The sequence below is a fragment of the Phyllostomus discolor genome, chromosome 8, assembly GCF_004126475.2.
Source record: "Phyllostomus discolor isolate MPI-MPIP mPhyDis1 chromosome 8, mPhyDis1.pri.v3, whole genome shotgun sequence".
Lineage (NCBI taxonomy): Eukaryota > Metazoa > Chordata > Mammalia > Chiroptera > Phyllostomidae > Phyllostomus > Phyllostomus discolor.
This window is the reverse complement of record NC_040910.2, coordinates 114,331,558-114,347,292: the sequence shown is the minus strand read 5'-3', so window position 1 is coordinate 114,347,292 and position 15,735 is coordinate 114,331,558. Positions and strand designations below refer to the sequence as shown.

The 15,735-nt window shown below is 67.9% G+C and overlaps 1 protein-coding gene across 1 annotated transcript in view; it reads left to right on the top strand.

Moving 5' to 3' along the window:
* Positions 1-13,924, top strand: part of CCDC57 (coiled-coil domain containing 57) — a 34,800-nt gene extending 20,876 nt beyond the window's left edge. Inside the window, exons 19-22 of the mRNA XM_036009085.1 lie at positions 5,563-5,678; positions 6,884-7,000; positions 7,360-7,579; positions 13,561-13,924. Coding sequence (XP_035864978.1) covers positions 5,563-5,678; positions 6,884-7,000; positions 7,360-7,579; positions 13,561-13,763 — 656 coding nt within the window. The 3' untranslated portion in view covers positions 13,764-13,924. The remainder of the gene's footprint in view (positions 1-5,562; positions 5,679-6,883; positions 7,001-7,359; positions 7,580-13,560) is intronic.
* Positions 13,925-15,735: the final 1,811 nt, after the last annotated feature.

Genomic DNA, 15,735 nt, shown 5'->3' with positions numbered 1-15,735 from the left:
ACCCAGGTCCCCAGGTCTCGCGTGGCTTCCCCCGTCCGTTGTTTGCGAGTTCCCGTGGGGACTGCAATGTGCAGGGCTTTGTGGACGAGACCCTGAGGCCGTCCCCTCGCTCCTGTCCGTGGCCTGAACGCCGGCCACCCGGGGTCCTGCCGAGGCAGAGCGCCCCGGCGACCACGGAGGGGCCGGGGAGCGCTCCCCTGCCGGCCCCCAGCGCCGCGTTCTGAGCAGCAGTCCGAGAGAAACGGGAACCGTCGCTGGCAGAGGGTTGGACCCGCTTCCAGGCCCGGGGACAGTTCGTCACGGTGCCGTCCACCGGCAGTTTGCTTCCGTGATGCAGCTTGTCCAGGTGACAGCTGCACTCGTGGCGGGGGGCCCGTGCCAGGGCACGGCGGACTTCCTGGAGCCCCGCACACTCTCTGGGCGCTGCCGCCCGTTGGCGGACACCTGCCCTGCAGGTCAGCACCCAGCGGCCCGGCCTCCCTTCCGCAAAGAGAGAGGACAGTTCCTCTGAAATGTTCCAGGGCCTTCCAGGAAACGTCAGGGCTTCCTCAAACCTTCCTCGAGCTAAAGAGGGGACGTAGTGTTTGGTGTCGGGGAAGTTTGTGAAACCGCCTGGCCAGACAAGCGGAGGGGAGCCGTGAGCTGGCCCCCAGCCGCCGCTCAGGCACGTGGCAGAGCCCCCGGCAAACGCGGGAGCAGGCGGGTCCTGCACGGAGCAGCGTTCTGATAGGACAGGAAACCTTGCTTTCCGAGTCGATCACTTAAAAAGTGAAGTGGCACTCACAGTCTGTTATCCAAAGCAAACCAGAAGTTCAGGAAAACTTTGTCCTTTTTTTTGAAGACTTTGTTTATTCACTTTTAGAGAGGTGGGGGACAGAGGAAGAAAGAGAGGGAGAGAAACACCAATGTGTGGCTGCCTCTCGTGCACCCCCTACTGGGGACCTGGCCCACAACCCAGGCATGTGCCCCGACTGGGGATCGAACCAGCGACTCCTTGATTCGCAGCCCGTGCTCAATGCACTGAGCCACACCAGCCAGGACAACACTTTGCCCTTGTAACAGAAAGAGAAAACCAGTGAACTTTGGGTATTAAAACCCAGTTTGAAATAAGCATATCTTAGTCTCAGCTTGACCGTGCGTAAAGTCCCTTCCCAAAGGCTGACTCTCCCCAGACGGTCTGCGTGTTTCTGGTTCCACGTTCACACTCTGCCCTCCAGACGCATCCCTCCTCCCTCGCAAACGCGTTTCCACGCCTCGGACCCTTTCTGCTGAAACACACACTCGACCTCCCTGGTGCAGGGGGGGCTTCCCGTGCTGCTGCTGCTGCAGCCGTCGTGCCACACGTCCACGGGGGCGTCTCGCCCTCCGAGACCCCCGTGCCCAGAACGCCACCGGCTCCTCGACCCCAGGAGGCCGAGAGCCGGGGCCGGCAGGTCCGCCGGGCTGGGCCGTCGCTTGCTGCCCTCATTGGAAAGGTCGCGGGCCGGCAGCGCAGGCCGGCAGCGCAGGCCGGCAGCACGCGCTGGCCATGCACTCCCGCTGGACGCGCGGCTCTGAGGGCACGAGTTGCCCAAGGGACTCCGGCTGGTTAAGCAAACACGGCCGCGTCCTTGCAACAGAGCCGGTGCTCATCTCAAGTCCATCTCCTCAGCTTGTTTGCTTTTCGTCACCTCCCGGGTGGTGACTCACGGGGACCTTGCCACAGCGGTCCCCAACCTATTTGGCGCCAGGAGTTGGCTTCATGGAAGATGGTTTTTCCTTGGGCCGGGCGGGGGGTGGGGACGGGAGGGGAGCTCAGGCGGTGCAGCCAGCTTGTCCGGCAGTCACCTGTTGCCCTGAGGCTCCTGTGACAGGCCGCTGACCGCCACAATTTGTGGCCTGGGGGCTGGGACCCCTGCCTGATGAGGTGTTAGACAAGGTCAGCTGCTATCCCAGGCTGTGTTTCTTCTCTTCTTAAAAAACATTTAATTCATTTATTTTAGAGAGAGGGAAAGGGAGGGAGAGAGAGAGAGAGAAACATCCATGTGTGGCTTGCCTCTCACGTGCCCCGTACTGGGGACCTGGCCCACAACCCAGGCCTGTGCCCTGACCGGGAATAGAACTGGTGACCTTTGGGCTCTCAGGCTGGCACTCAATCCACTGAGCCACACCAGCCAGGGCTATATTTCTTAAAAAAAAAAAAAAAAAAAAAAAAGATTTTATTTATTCAATTTTAGAGAGAGGGGACAGGAGGGAGAAAGAGGAGGAGAGAAACATTAACCAGTTGCTTCTGGTATGTGCCCTGACTGGGAATCAAACTGGTGACCTTTCAGTTTGTGGGGCGACACCAGGCCCAGGCCGTCTGTAGCAGTGACGGCATGGAGCTGCCTGACCCACGGCTGAGGCGGCGCCCCGGGGCCTCGGGGAGGGCGGTCCCCACGGGTGGGCCTGCAAGCAAGGCCCAAACCCCCTGTTGTGTCTGACCGAGTGCTGGGCCCCCAAAGGACGGTTCCCCCGAGCCAAGTTCACGAAACAAACTCACGATTTTCTGGGTTGGGACTTCTCTAAGAAAATATTTTTTCAGTTCAGGTGGTTTGCCCATTTGAAGGGTTTATGTCAATAGTGACTCAAGCCGATAAGCCTCTCGTGGCTCCACCGAGGATGCGAGCACCCCGGAGAGAGCAGCCCCCACAGGCTGTGCCCACAGCCCCCGAGAGCGGGGGGCCTGCAGCCTCCAGCCCGGGACCCTCGGCCCCAGCAGGCTCCCCTGCACGGGGGTCCCGGGGGCCCCTCGTGCCGCTCCCCTGAGGGCAGCGGTGCTCCGAGCCTGGTCTGTTTTGCTGGCCACCAGGTGCCCCCGGGCAGCGCACCCTCCCGATGGTGGGGACAAGGAAGCTGTCCGCCCCCCCCCCCCCCCCCCCCCCGTCACAAAGGCCAGCTCCCAGGACCAAGTGGCCACAGAGACAGAGAGGTGGCGTCCCCGGGAAAGGCTGCCAATGGGACCCGGGAGCGTCGTCACGTGTCACGGGGCCGCCAGCCCGGGGCCCGCGTCTCAGATCCCGCCTCCCTCCGGCCCGCGTGCAGAGGAAGGAGGCGGCCCTGACACTCTCCCTTCCCTGGGCCCTGGAGCCCAGGCCCGGGAGGTGGGTGGGGGCCTGGCAGGGACTGAGGGACACAGCGGCTGCCAGTCCCAGAGGCCACCCCCTCCTGGGAAGCGCCCACCTTCTGAGGTTATTCCGGCCGGGGCAATAATTCAGTTGACTCAAGACAGATCAAAGGGAGAAAAAATAACCTAACTTGTGCATGAGGAGGCCTCGCAGAAGTGAGGCCTAAAGGAACGGCCGAAGCAGCTGGCTTTCACGCCTTCAGACAGAGAACCTGTGAGCTCGGGAGGCTCTGGCAGGACCCAGAACCCCGGGCTGGGGGCTCAGCGAGGAGCTTGCTGACCCCGCCCCCTGGGCCCCAGCCCCTGTGGCGGCCACAGGGAGACGGCCCCTCCTTGGGGAGCAGCTGCACGGACCCCTCACCAGGCGGGTCGGGGGCGTCAGCCCAGGCTCCAGTCCTCCTGGGTCTCCCTCCTGGAGAGGCTCCCGGTCACCTCGGCCAGCCCTGCCTGCTGACCCCGTGCGTCCGGGCAGCTGCCTCGAGGTGGGCACATCCCCGCGGCCTTCCTCACGTCCCCTCCCTGATCCCTGTGCGAACCGCCCCTCCCCCGGCTCGTGAAACCCTGCTTCCGGGCGTTGCTGTCCGTGCGGTTCAGGTCCGAGTAAACTTGGCAATGCCCCACAGGTGTGGGCGTTCCTCCCGTCAGGAGCGCGTCTCGGGGGGGGGGGTGCCCCGAGCCGCCTGCGCCCCCCCTCCCGCCTGCCCCCCGAGATGCTGCGGGTGTCAGAGGCCCACCCCCTGAGGCCCCGGCGCCCGGGTCACTGGTGGGTGTTCAGCTGTCTTTGCCTTTTCTTCTGTGACAATCGTCTGCCGGTTTCCCGCCTCCTCTCGGGCCGTGGTGACCACCCACACTTCGGTGAGAGGCTGCCCTTTCTCTCTGTCCAGCCTGCAGGGCGCCCCCCTAGGGGACATGCAGTGGCCCGGGCCGCTGACCCCGGGGTGCTGGCCCTCCGTCCTCCGTGGACATCACACGGGCCATCACGTGGGGTCGGCGGATCCACCTCCCCCGACACTGCTGGTTGTGCAGTGGGAAACACCCCGAAATGAGAGGGAAAGAGGGACAGCGGTCGGTCGCCTTCTGCACACCACCCCCGGCCTGGGGCCGGAGCCGCAGCCCAGACGGGCGCCCGACCCGGAATCGGCCCTTGAGACCCTTTCTGTCGGTGGGTCGACGCCCAGCCCCCGGGCCACAGCAGGTGGGGCCTGCGATGCAGGGTTCTGGGGCTTCGAGCCTCGAAGGAGGTGCGGGTGCGTGCATTGGGCCTCCTTGAACAACCACAGGAAGGACAACGACAAACTTACAAAAAACTTCCCTGGCTGGTGTGGCTCAGTGGGTTGAGCGCTGGCCTGCAAACCAAAGGGTCGCTGGTTCGATTCCCAGTCAGGGCACACGCCTGGGTTGCAGGCCAGGTCCCCAGTTGAGGCACATGAAAGGCAACCACACGTGGCTATTTCTCTCTCTTCCTCCTTGCCTTCCCCTCTCGTTAAAAATAAATAAATAAATAAATAAAGTCTTAAAAAAAAAGCCTTTAGGAAGAGACCTTGTTCTAGGTCCACAAGGGTGGGCCGTGGGGTCCTGGGTGCTGCCGTCTGCGTGCACTTCTCAGACGGGGGATGGCAGGCGCCCCGGGGCCCCTGAGTTCCCGTGAGGTCCCGTGGGGGGTGCTTCTGTCCGACAGTGGAGTCGGGCAGCTGCTCACGCCGACCCTCATCTCCCGTGTCTGCTCGGCCCCAGCCGGGTCCTGCCACCCGAGCAAGACCCAGCCGGCGCATGGCTGCGTGTGCACCCGCAAGCGACAGGCTGAAGGAGCGCATGGCCCCCTGCGCTCCCGGGCTCCCGGGAGAGACCGCACAGGCGGGCGGGCCCGGGGGGGAGGGAGCGCCGCAGTGGTCAGCAGGGCCTCCGGCCCTCGGCCCTCCGCTCCGCGGGGAGGCGTCCTGTGTGAGGTCCCCGGTGGGTGCGAGGGCTTCGGCGAGACCCGTCTGTGGTAAGCTGTGTGCCGCATCCCCCGGCGCCCGGCCAGGCAGGCGGACCCCCGGGTCGGCTGCCTCTGGGCTGGGCCTGGCCCTGGCCCTGCTGAGCCCTGTGCCCCCCTGTGCCCCGCCGGCTCGGGTTGGGTCTTCGGGCCTGCGTCCCGGCCGGGCAGCAGGTGCGTGAGGGCCGCAGGCCGGGCGCCCTGGGTGGGGTGGAGAGCGCGCGTGGACCTTGCTCCTCACTCTCCTCTGCGTCCCTCTGCCACGGCAAGGGGCCGGGCCAGGGCCTGCGTGTCTGCGGGTGCGCGCCCCCGCCTGCGGCGTGGGGGTGAAGGGAGGTGGGTCTGCAGGAGGGACACGGGGGACTCGTGTCCGTCTCCAGGAGGGAATAGCCCAGAAGTGCTGTGCACGCAGAGCCCACCCTCTCACTCACCTTGTCTCCAGGGACACCCGGCCGCCCCTGCCCCGGCCCGGGGGCCCGGAACCCAGGGGAGGGGCCTGAGACGACCTGGGAGCACGGCCGGCCTCTGAGACAGCTGCAGCCCCACCTCGCCAGCCAGGTAACTGTCACCTCAGAAACATCTCTTCAACAACCGTGGCTAACTGGCTTCCTTTCTTTTTTTTTAGACTGTATTTATTTTAGAGAGAGGGAAGGGAGGGAGAGAGAGGGAGAGAAACACTGGTTGGTTGCCTCTTGCACCCCTCCAGCCGGGGACCTGGCCGGGTCCGGGCTTCCCTCTCGAGGCGGCGGCCCCCCCTCGTCCTCCCTCCCCCCTCCCTCCCCTCTTCCCCAAACTGAAGAAGTTTCCTTAAAGCATGACAGCGCACACACCTGTGACCTGGGCTCACCCCAGGTGCTAACTTCCTGCTGCCCTTCCCCCGTCGCCTTCCCTCCCCCGCGCCTTCCTTGCGTGTCGGTCAGAGGCAGCGGACGGACGGACAGACGGCTGACCCCAGGCCAGGGAGCGTGAGCCCCAGACCTCAGGCTGCAGTGTGTCCAGCGGGGGCCCCACACGCAGACGGTCACCGCAGGAGCCGCCACCATCGGGGACACGCACGCCCTGCAGACTCGGCCCCGGGCCGCACGCTCCCTGCTCCGTCTCTGCCGTCCGCTCTGTTGGGCCGTGCTCAGCCTCGCAGCCGGTCCCCAGTGTGCCCGTGCGCGTGTGCAAGCACGTGCATGTGTGCACGTGTGTGCTGACGTGAGCATGGGGGCCCGTGTGTGTGAGTGTGTGTGTATGTGTCTCCTTCAACCGGGGGCCGGTGCTGCCGCCCAGCCGGTCGTGTTTGCACCCGGCGGCTGCGCTCTGCACGGCGGGGAGGCTCTGCCCTCTTCGGCACGGAGCGGGTCTGGGCGCCGACCCTCGTCCGTCGGGCGTCCCGCGGACGTCGGTATGTGGTCGGCTCTGCAGCTGGCCCGGCGTGAACCAACATCAGAGGGAGCCGGGCGGCGGGCGGCCGGCGCTGCCTCAAGTGCCCAGTTCGCGCTCAGGGAGCGGCCGGGAGGGGCAGGGCTGGGCAGCCACCTGCTCGGCTGGGGGCGGGCGCTGGTGTGGGCACCCCGGGAGCGGCCGGGGTGGGGGCTCCGTCTGTCCTGGCTGGTGGGCACCAGCCTGCCCCTCCCTCCGGGCTTGTGACCGGGCAGAGGAAGTCCCTGGTGCCCGCGATCCTGGAGTGACCCCTCCCGGCCTCGAGGGGAAGCTCAGTGACGCGACCTGTCGATGACCCACCCACGCTGACCTCCCTTGCGGGCGTCCCGTGGCAGGGCTCGAGGAGCGCCGACGGGGGACGCCCAGGAGAGGCCCCGCCCCACGCGGCAGCTGCGGTCGGCAGAGACGGCGCTCCCCACGGCACGGCGGCAGGCACAGCGGGGCCGGGGCAGGTACGCGGGCCCCGGAGCGCTGGATGTGTGCACGGTGTTGGGGATGCAGCGCTGAGTGTCTCGGGAGAGGCCCGTGGTGGCCTCCAGCGGCTGGCCTCTCAGTGGCTGGGCGCTGCCGGAGGGTGGCGGCGGGCTGCAGAGGGCCGGACACCAGGGCCTCGGGCGCGGGCCACCCCCTACCCCTCGCTGTGTTCCCCAGGGACCTGGCGACCCGAGCTGCCGACCCAGGCCTCTCTCCTGGTCCTTGGGGTCCCTCTGTCCCGTCAGCTCCCCAAGGGGCGCGGGGAGCCCTGTCGTTCCCTCTGGGTTGGGGAGAGGGCGGTTCTCGAGGGTAATCCTGTCTTTTCCGGATTTTACAGAAGCGACCCAGCGTCTCCACGGCGACTTGCAAGTCGGCCCGTGAGAAGGAGAACCGGTCCCCGGAGCCGCGGCAGGCTCCCGGGCCTCGCCAGGGCCGCGGCCCCCACACCCCAAGGTCCTCGTCGCTCACCAGCGGCTCCCTGCAGGACACCTGGAGGCTACTCGACCTGGGGTCCAGCCCTTCCGGCCTAGCCTCCCAGGATGACCCGGCGCCCGCAGGTGAGAACGTGCGTCCGGGGCGCTGCCGTGGGCCGCGGGCCGTGGACGGCAGTGAGCAGGGTGGCGGCTGCACCCAGGCCGACGGGTGGACGGGGCTCCCCGTGCGCCTCGAGCATTTGAGCCGCACGGCTACATTGCCTGTGGGACGGCTCTGCTGGGCTCAGGGCCCCCGTCAGCCTCGTGGGCCGGGAAGAGCTCTGGCCAAGACGCAGGCGGGCCCGCACCGACGCGCCGCACGGCGTGGGGGGGGGGCCCGGGGGAGGAGGCGACAGTGGCCACGGGGCAGTTTAGCAGCTTCCGGCCTCAGCGTGGGATCCCACGGGCGGCTTTCGCAGCCTGGTCTTTTGCAGAGGGTACCACGGTCTTGGTTTTGAGGTGGGGCTGGAGCCATCTGGGCCTGCCCCGCCCCCCCATGCCTCACAGGTGTGCATGCTCTGCACTTTGCCCACCTGGCCAGGGCTGCTGTCCTCACTCAGGACAGGGACCCAGCGTGCTCCCCGGGGCCCTCGGTCCAGATGACCCTGCCGTGCCCGGGACCTGGACCTCAGGGTGGACACAGCTCCTCCTCCTTGCTCTCCGAGGGTGTGGAGCCCACACCCGCCCTGCCACCTCCCCCCACCCCCTGCCCGTGTTTTGCGGCAGCTGTGGGCCCTCCCCTGCAAGGCCTCCAGGCCTTGTGTTTCCGGCTGCAGGGGCTGCACCTCCCTTCCCGCCCCTCCTGCCGCCCCTGCTGTGCACCGTGGACCCTGTGCCCTGAGGCCCCCACCCCCTGGCTCCTGCCACCCCAGCCCCAGCCCCCATAGGTCCCTCTGTCTCATCCATCTTCACTCTGTCGGCTGCGGGGAGAGTGTGGGTGGGGCCCAGCATTGTCCCTGACCCTTGACCCCTTACCTGCAGGGCGGGCTGACAGTGGGGGAGGGGACAGGTGTTCAGGGAGAGGGCTGGGAGGGGCAACCAGGTGCGCCGGGGGGGGGGGGGGGGGGGGGGGGCTGGGATGGAACCCAGAAACCGGCAGCCACAGGAGGGAGTGTGTGCGAGGGACTGGAACGTCACCCTGGCCCCGTGGCTCGGTGGGCTGGATGTTGTTCTGGGAGGCGAGGGGTCACCCCCCATTTGGTCTCCGGGGGGACACGGGCCTGGGCGGCCGGCCCAGTCCCTGCTCGGGGCCCACGCGAGAGGCAGCTGATCAGTGTCTCTGTCCCTCTCTTTCTCCCTCCTTCGCCCTCTCCCTAAAAATAAATAAAATCTTTTAAAAAAAATCCTTGGGTAAGGATTTTCTAAAAATCACAAATATCTAAGGTAGTTCTTTTTTTGACCGCCAAAATAATCAAACTGGAGGGACATTCTTTTCTTTCTTTCCTTTTTTTTTTTTTTACCCCCACGAGCATGGAAAGACGTGCTTGAGCAACAGACAAGGGCAGCCCCGCGAGTCCCGGAGCCCAGCCTGGAGCCACGCGCCGAGCGGCTGGGCCGCGCTGGGAAGCAGCCAGCTGCGGGGAGCCCCCGCCCCCGGGGCCGGGAGGGCGGGCGCGCGGCCCGCTGGGAGCGCAAGGTGTCGCGGCTGCCCTGCGGCCGGGGCTCGGCGGCCACTGGGGCAAAGGGAGCTCGGCCCCCGCGGCCGGGGAGCCTCCGCCTCTGCTCCTCGCGGCCGCGGCCGCCGCGCCAGGGGGACGGAGAGTGAGGAGGCTTGGAGGTGAAGAGTGAGCGGCCGCCCTCCGCCCCCTCCTCCCCCTGCCCCCAGGCCACGCCCACCCCACTCCCCGGTGGAGGGAGTCTCCCGGCGCCCGCGGGCAGCCGGCCTCGGAGTGCACTTCCGCCCCTCCCCCTCCCCCTCCCTCCTGCTCCGTCTCCAGGTGCTCCCTCCCCAGGTGCTCCCCCCTCCCCCCACCCCCAGCGTCTCCTTCCTCCCCAGTCTGATAGGCGAAAGGCGGGATTCCGTCACTGGTTTACGTTTACGTTTTCATTTATTTTATTTTTTCGCCGACGTCACTCAGTGGGCTCTCGGTTGGGGCGACACCGGCGGGCAGAGTCACGCGGGTCCCGGGGGCGCGGTCCTCCGACGGCCGCCCCGGTGCGGCCCTGCGCTGCGGCGTGGAAGCCGCGAGTGCCCTCGCCCAGCGGCGACCCCGCCTCGGTCGGCCGGCCTCAGGCTTTCGGAAGTGGCCGTGTGCGGTGCGGTGCCCTGCCCGGGGCTCTGCACCGCTCACGGCCGCGGTCCCGGCCGGCGCACTGCGCCGCGCACCAACCACGCAGCGCAACGCCTGGCCGCCGGCACCTCACACTCAGGCCCTTCGCCCTTCCCGCACTTGACAGCGGCCCGCTTCCAGCACCCGCCTGAAGGTGCCCCCGCCCGCTGCCGCGCGGCCTGGGCGGCCCCACTGGAGGCTCCGTGGGCCCGCGGGTCCCTGTGTCACCCTTGCCTGCAAGGGTCAACCGGTGTCCGCTCTCTCTCCCTTTCCGAACGAGGAGTAAGACGGAAACGGCTGTTCCCTGCCGTTTCGGCCGCTCTGGAAGTTCCGTGGGAGCAGCCTCGTCGCCTCCCCAGCGGCGTGGGGGGTGGCGGGGGTCCTGGGAGGGGAGGTGCCCCGTCTAGGTCCCAATCCCCCTCCCGGCGGCCCGATGGGCGACATGCCGTTGTGTTTGGCCCTGGTTTCAGAATTCCCCGTGAATTCCGCCAAACTGGGCTTCCTGCACCCCACACGGCCCTGCCCCTTTGTCCCCCCTGCTCCCCGCCCCCCGGCGCCGGTCAGTCTTGCTAGTGTCCACGCACCGCAGGCCCGGGGTTCTGTTCCTGCTCCTGGGGCTCCCGTTCCCCCTAAGTTCGCCTGTACGATTTCGTCGTTTCTGGTTCTGGTGCGTTCTTCCAGCTTCTCAGGCGGGAAGGAGGCGGTCACCTCCGGGTGGCCGTGGCGTCTCCCGGCGGGTGGCAGCGTGTCCTCCGGGTTCGGCTGCAAGGTCCCTGGCTCATCTCCGGCCTCCTCCTCCAGCCGGGCGTCACTCCGCCAGGGGCTGGGCGGCCCCCAGGCCGAGGCGATTTGGGGTCTGCTCCCAGGTCGATTCCGTCCGTGTGGACTGGGACGCGCTCTGCCCCGGCCACGGCCGGCTCCCACGTCTGATGGTGGCACCGACCGGCACAGTCTCCGTGGCGCAGGCTGCAGCCCCCCCCCCCCCCCCCGAGGGTGGGCGAGTGGAGGAGCTGCAGCAGCCGCTGGGGACCGCGTGGCCCTGCCCGCTCTGCCTCGGCCGGCGCCTGTGGCCGACTTCCGCCCCCTTCGTTCCAGCCCCACGTGTCCTCACCCCCCGGGGGTCGGGTCTCACCTGCCACTCAAACCCAGTCTGAGGCGCTCGTGTCCGTGGACTCGGCATACTCACCCGTGACTCGCACCGGGATTCCGATGCGTTGGGACGCCCTCTCCGGGACTACGTGCGTCTCCCACGCCTTCACCTCCTGGCCCGTGCCCGCGTCGCCCAGGCCCGGGCACAGCCCCGGCCTCGCCTCCGGCGTCCTCGCGGCGTCTGCTGGGAGTCCCCTCCGGACACGTCCTCTGGGAGCTGCAGGGCCATTGTCCCCAGGGAGCGCGAGGCCCCCCCGGGACTCGGGAGGGACCGCAAGGGGCTTCCCGGGCCCGGCCGCTGCAGCGGGGGGGGGGGGGGGGGGGGGCGAGGCGGCACGCTCGGACTCCGTTACACGCCCGCCATGGTCGCGATGCCGCAGGCTTCACACCCGGCAGGCGGGGGCCTTGCACGACAAAGCTCGCAGTGTGGTCCCGCGGACGCTGCTCCCAGAGGCCCCAGACAGGCCCTAGGGACCCCCGGGCCTGCTGCCCACTCGGGCCAAGTCAGGCAGGGAGCAGCAGAGACGCCGGGAGCACCCCTCCCCCCACCCCACCCCAGAGTGGCCGCGCTTCTGTGCGAAAGGAGAGCCTTGCCTCACCGGCCGCCGTCCTCCGGCCAAGGGGAGCAGAGGGCGGCCAGTGGCCGTGTGGCCCGCTGGGGGCCCCAGGCCGGGGCGCGAGGACCCCGAGGGGCTGGGAGTGCCTGGGTCGGGGCCGGCCTGGCTGACCCCAAGGTGCAGCCCCCACGGGTCCCTCTGGAAAATGTATCTTTCATGAATTTTATCTCCTTTATCCAGGTTGTAGGCTTGGATCCCTGTGAGCCCATAGTCATAAAGGGGCTCAGGGCGAGGGTGAGGGGGCGTGGGGTGTTGGACGCGGGGCGTGTGGGGTCCCGTGGAAACAGGAAGTCTCAGAGGAAGCGAGGGCCATCCGCACAGGCAGGTCGTCGCCCCGAAGAAGGGAAGATGGGGGGACAGGCCCGGCTGAAGAGGCCTCCTCCTGAGTCCCACTCCAGCCCCAGGCGGGGGGCGGGCGGCGGGCGGCTCTGGGGAGCCAGGGCGGGCACAGGCTCGGCGTCCACAGCCTCCCAGCATCCGTCCAGAGCCCCGGCCGGACGTGGACGGGGCTGGACGAGGGCTCCGAGCCGGCAGGGAGCCGGGACCAGGGCTGCCCCTCGGAGGACACTCCTCCACTCCACACGGGTCCACAGGGTCCATCCAGGCCCTAGGGCCAGGCCCACGTGCTGGGCACCGTCGGCCAGGGAGCTGCCCCCGGGAGGGGCTGGCGGGCTCGGTCCCGCTTGGTGCCCAGGGACGGGGCCTTGGTCTCGGGGACCAGCAGCAGCCCCATGGGAAGCAGGAGCCCGCCCTGTGCCCGCCGTCTCCCGGGGCCCACCGGGGGCCAGGGCCGGAGGAGACACCCGGGCTGGGCTGGCCGAACAGGTCGGGTGAGAAGGAGAAGGCGAGCTAGCCACTAGACGGAGCGGGGGCACAGGTCGGGCCACTTGGGTGGGACGGCAGCCACAGGGGGTGCCAGGGCCAGCACCCTGTCCTTGGGCTCAGAGTCCCCCCTGCCCCCCCACCCCCAGCCCGCGTCTCAGGGTGCCCAGGTGGCAGGAAGGAAGTGACCGCTGACCGAGGTCGGAGCCTGCCGGTTTGCTTGTCAAGAGGGGCTGGGATCTGAGGCCTCCGCCGCCCCCCCCCGCCCCCCACCAGGAGTGGGCGCTCAGAGGCCAGGCAGTAGGAGGGTCCAAGAGCGAGGGAGGGAGGCCCTGGGGGGTGGGAGCCCAAGGTGGCTTCAGGGAAGCACAGGAGGAAAGAAGGGGCCCCAGGGGAGGTCCCGCAGACCTCTGCCCCAGCACTGGCAGGCCACGGCGCGCCTCCCCGGCCGGTCCTCCCGCGGCCCCCGCCCCACGCAGCCCTGTGCCTCCCTCCCCAGGCTGCCCCGCTGGCCCTCTCCCCCTCAGGCCCGCCAGTGCCTCACACGGCCAGGTGCTGGGCGGCCACAAGACCTCACTCCCCTCACAGCCGGGCGCTGTGCGGAGAGCGGGCATCACCCAGGCCTCCAGCCCGGCCTGCTGGCCCCCACGAGGGGGACCTAATCCTGGGCTTGCATCTTACGATTACTTCTTTTTTATTCATTTTTTAAAAGATTTTATTTTTAGAGAAGGAAGGGAGGGAGATAGAGAGAGAGAGAGAGAGAGAGAGAAACATCAATGTGCGGTTGCTGGGGGTCACAGCCTGCAACCCAGGCATGTGCCCTGGCTGGGAATCGAACCTGCGACACTTTGGTTCGCAGACGATTGCTTCTTAATGACAGCATCATTATTGTACAGAAGAAATACATCCTTAGTTCCAGACATTTGGAAAAACAGCGGAATCTCTAAGGGTAAAGTTCGGGGCTGCCGGGCAGTTGGAGGTGCTCAGGGCCCAGTGCAGGGCAGGCCCAGGCCCACGAAACCTCGGGACCCCAGGGTGGGTCCTTGCTGCCTGCACTGCACGGCCGGCCCCTGTGGGAGGGCCCCTGGCCCGTGTGGGCTCCTGTGGAGAGGACCAGGGCGCAGGGCGGCTGGGCCCCGCCCCTGAAACCCACACCTCCAGCCCCGTGAGGTGACACGCTCTCCTCTGGTTTCTCTCCACCTGGCAGAGCTCACGGCGCCTGCAGCGGCCGACCGCCTGAGACCCGCCAACGGGAGCCCCAGGGAGACGCGGGCGGCCTTCGCCATCCAGGGGGTGAAGATGGACGCCCAGGCCAAGGCCAAGCCCGCCAGACCCCCCCGGGCTCACCCTGCGAACCCTAAACGCTGCCAGCGGGCCCCCAAGATCCGGAACTACAATGTCAAGGACTGACTTCGCCCCTCCCCTCCTCTCTCTCCACAGCGGGGGGTGCGTGTGTGCACACGGGGTGGGGGGGTGGGGGTACCGTGAGCCACAGCACGGGCTCCCCCGCGCTGGTGCGGCATCTCGCAGACGGGGTGCGGATCCCATTAAAGCTGTGCCCCCCCCCACTCGCCAGGGTGTTGTTCACCTGGCCTACTTGGGCAGCAGTGCCAGGGCCTCGCCAGCGGCCCGAGTCGCCGCCCACAGCCAGCCACCTGTGCGCTGCCTGGCAGAGAGCAGTCGGGATGCCCACCCGCAACCAACAGCGAAAGCCCCCCAGAGAGCACTGTGCAGGGGTGGGGGTAGGGGTGGTCCACAGTGAAAGTGGTGGAGCTGGGTGACCCCATGTGTCCAGATGGGGCCCCCGCCGTGTCCTGCACGCCAGGGCGCCCGTGCCAGGGTGCCGCTGGGGTGGATGTGGCCACAGACCCAGCACGTGCAAGAAGGACAAACACGGAAACCGGTGTCTCCCGTTCCGCGTGTTACAAGGCCCCACACCCAACTCCCCCACGAGGAAACCGTGTCCCAAGGACCGTGACCACTGGTCCCGGCACTCGGGGTTCTCTGTGCTGAGTCGGCAGCCAGCCTCAGGCGCCCGTCCCGGGAGGCAGTGGTCGGGAAGGCAGCCCTGGACTCCTCAGCTCCTCCGAAGCCCTCGGCCCTTTTCTCCTCTGTCGTCTGCACCTGGTTGGCACAGCCAGAGGGCTCCCGCCTGCAGCACTGAGGAGGGTCAGGGAGGCCGTCCCCACCCCAGGTTGGGGTGGCAGGCCACATGGCCGGCCTTCAGGCAGGTCGAGGCTTCCCAGTAGGTGCAGCCAGCTCTCCCAGCGGGCTGGGGGTGGGGGGCTATGCCTCCGGCAGGGTCGCACCCCGCCTCCCTGCTGTATGACCCGGGCACATCAGGCGGCCTTTGTGGCCGCAGTGTCCTGAGCCCGCCCAGCTCACAGGTGTGAGGGCACAGGGCGGCACCGAGGCAGGGCCCAGGATCCCAGACCCAGGATTCAGGGGTGCTCAGTGGCTCCTGCCTCACCCTGCGCATCAGAAATTGCTTCCCTCGGCTCCCTGTAAACACCAGTGGGCACGGGGGCCCTCCCCAAGAGGTGAGTTCTGCCCAGGGTGGGGGTCTCAGCAGGGCTCAGGGCGCTGCTGCTTCCACATGCCCCTTCCAGTGAGGCGTGGCCGCACGACTTCCTTTAGCTGAGAAAGGGAACAGAGCTGCCAGGTCACCTTCCCTAGAAGCACCTCAGAGCCCCCGAGCAAGTCTCCGACTGGCACAGCCGCTCCTGGCTCTGGGTACCAGGTATCGTGAGAAAGAAACCTCTACGGAGAGGTGGTTCAGAACAGCAATTCAGCTGTCGGACCTCGGAGCCCTCTGGCCCTTTTTCCTTTTCTGCCCTTCTTTCCACCGCGCGGGAGTCAGAAACCACCCCTCCACCCCCCGAGAGCCTCGGGGCTGGAGCTGAATTCAGGTCGGTAACTGAGCAGGATTACAAGGGAAGGCGCGCCAGTGAGCCGAGGCACAGGGCTGAGCCTCCGCCGGTGCGCCTGCGCGCGCGTGGGTGTGCGTGGCCATGTGCGTGCGCGAGGGCCTCTGCCCAGGGAGGCTCCTTTGTTCCAACCACACCGAGTGGTGTTGGTGAAGAGCCCGCTCGCCAGATGGCCGCGCCCCCAACCCAAGGCCTGCTCCAGGGAGCCGGCGATGCGCCCGCTCGGCTACTGCCGGGCCTCGGAGGGGTCCCCGGTTTGTCGCGCCGGCACCGCCAAGTGGGACTGCAGAGCAGGAAGGACCAGGCCCGCGCTGCAGTGACCAGCAGTAACCCCGCCGGGGGCTCTGGCCGGGTCAACGACCGCGCTAGCCCGAGGCGTCCCGCTCAGTCCGAGACCAGCCCATCACCCTATCGCCTAGCAACGCCCACTCGCACGCCGCCATTGGGCCCGCGAG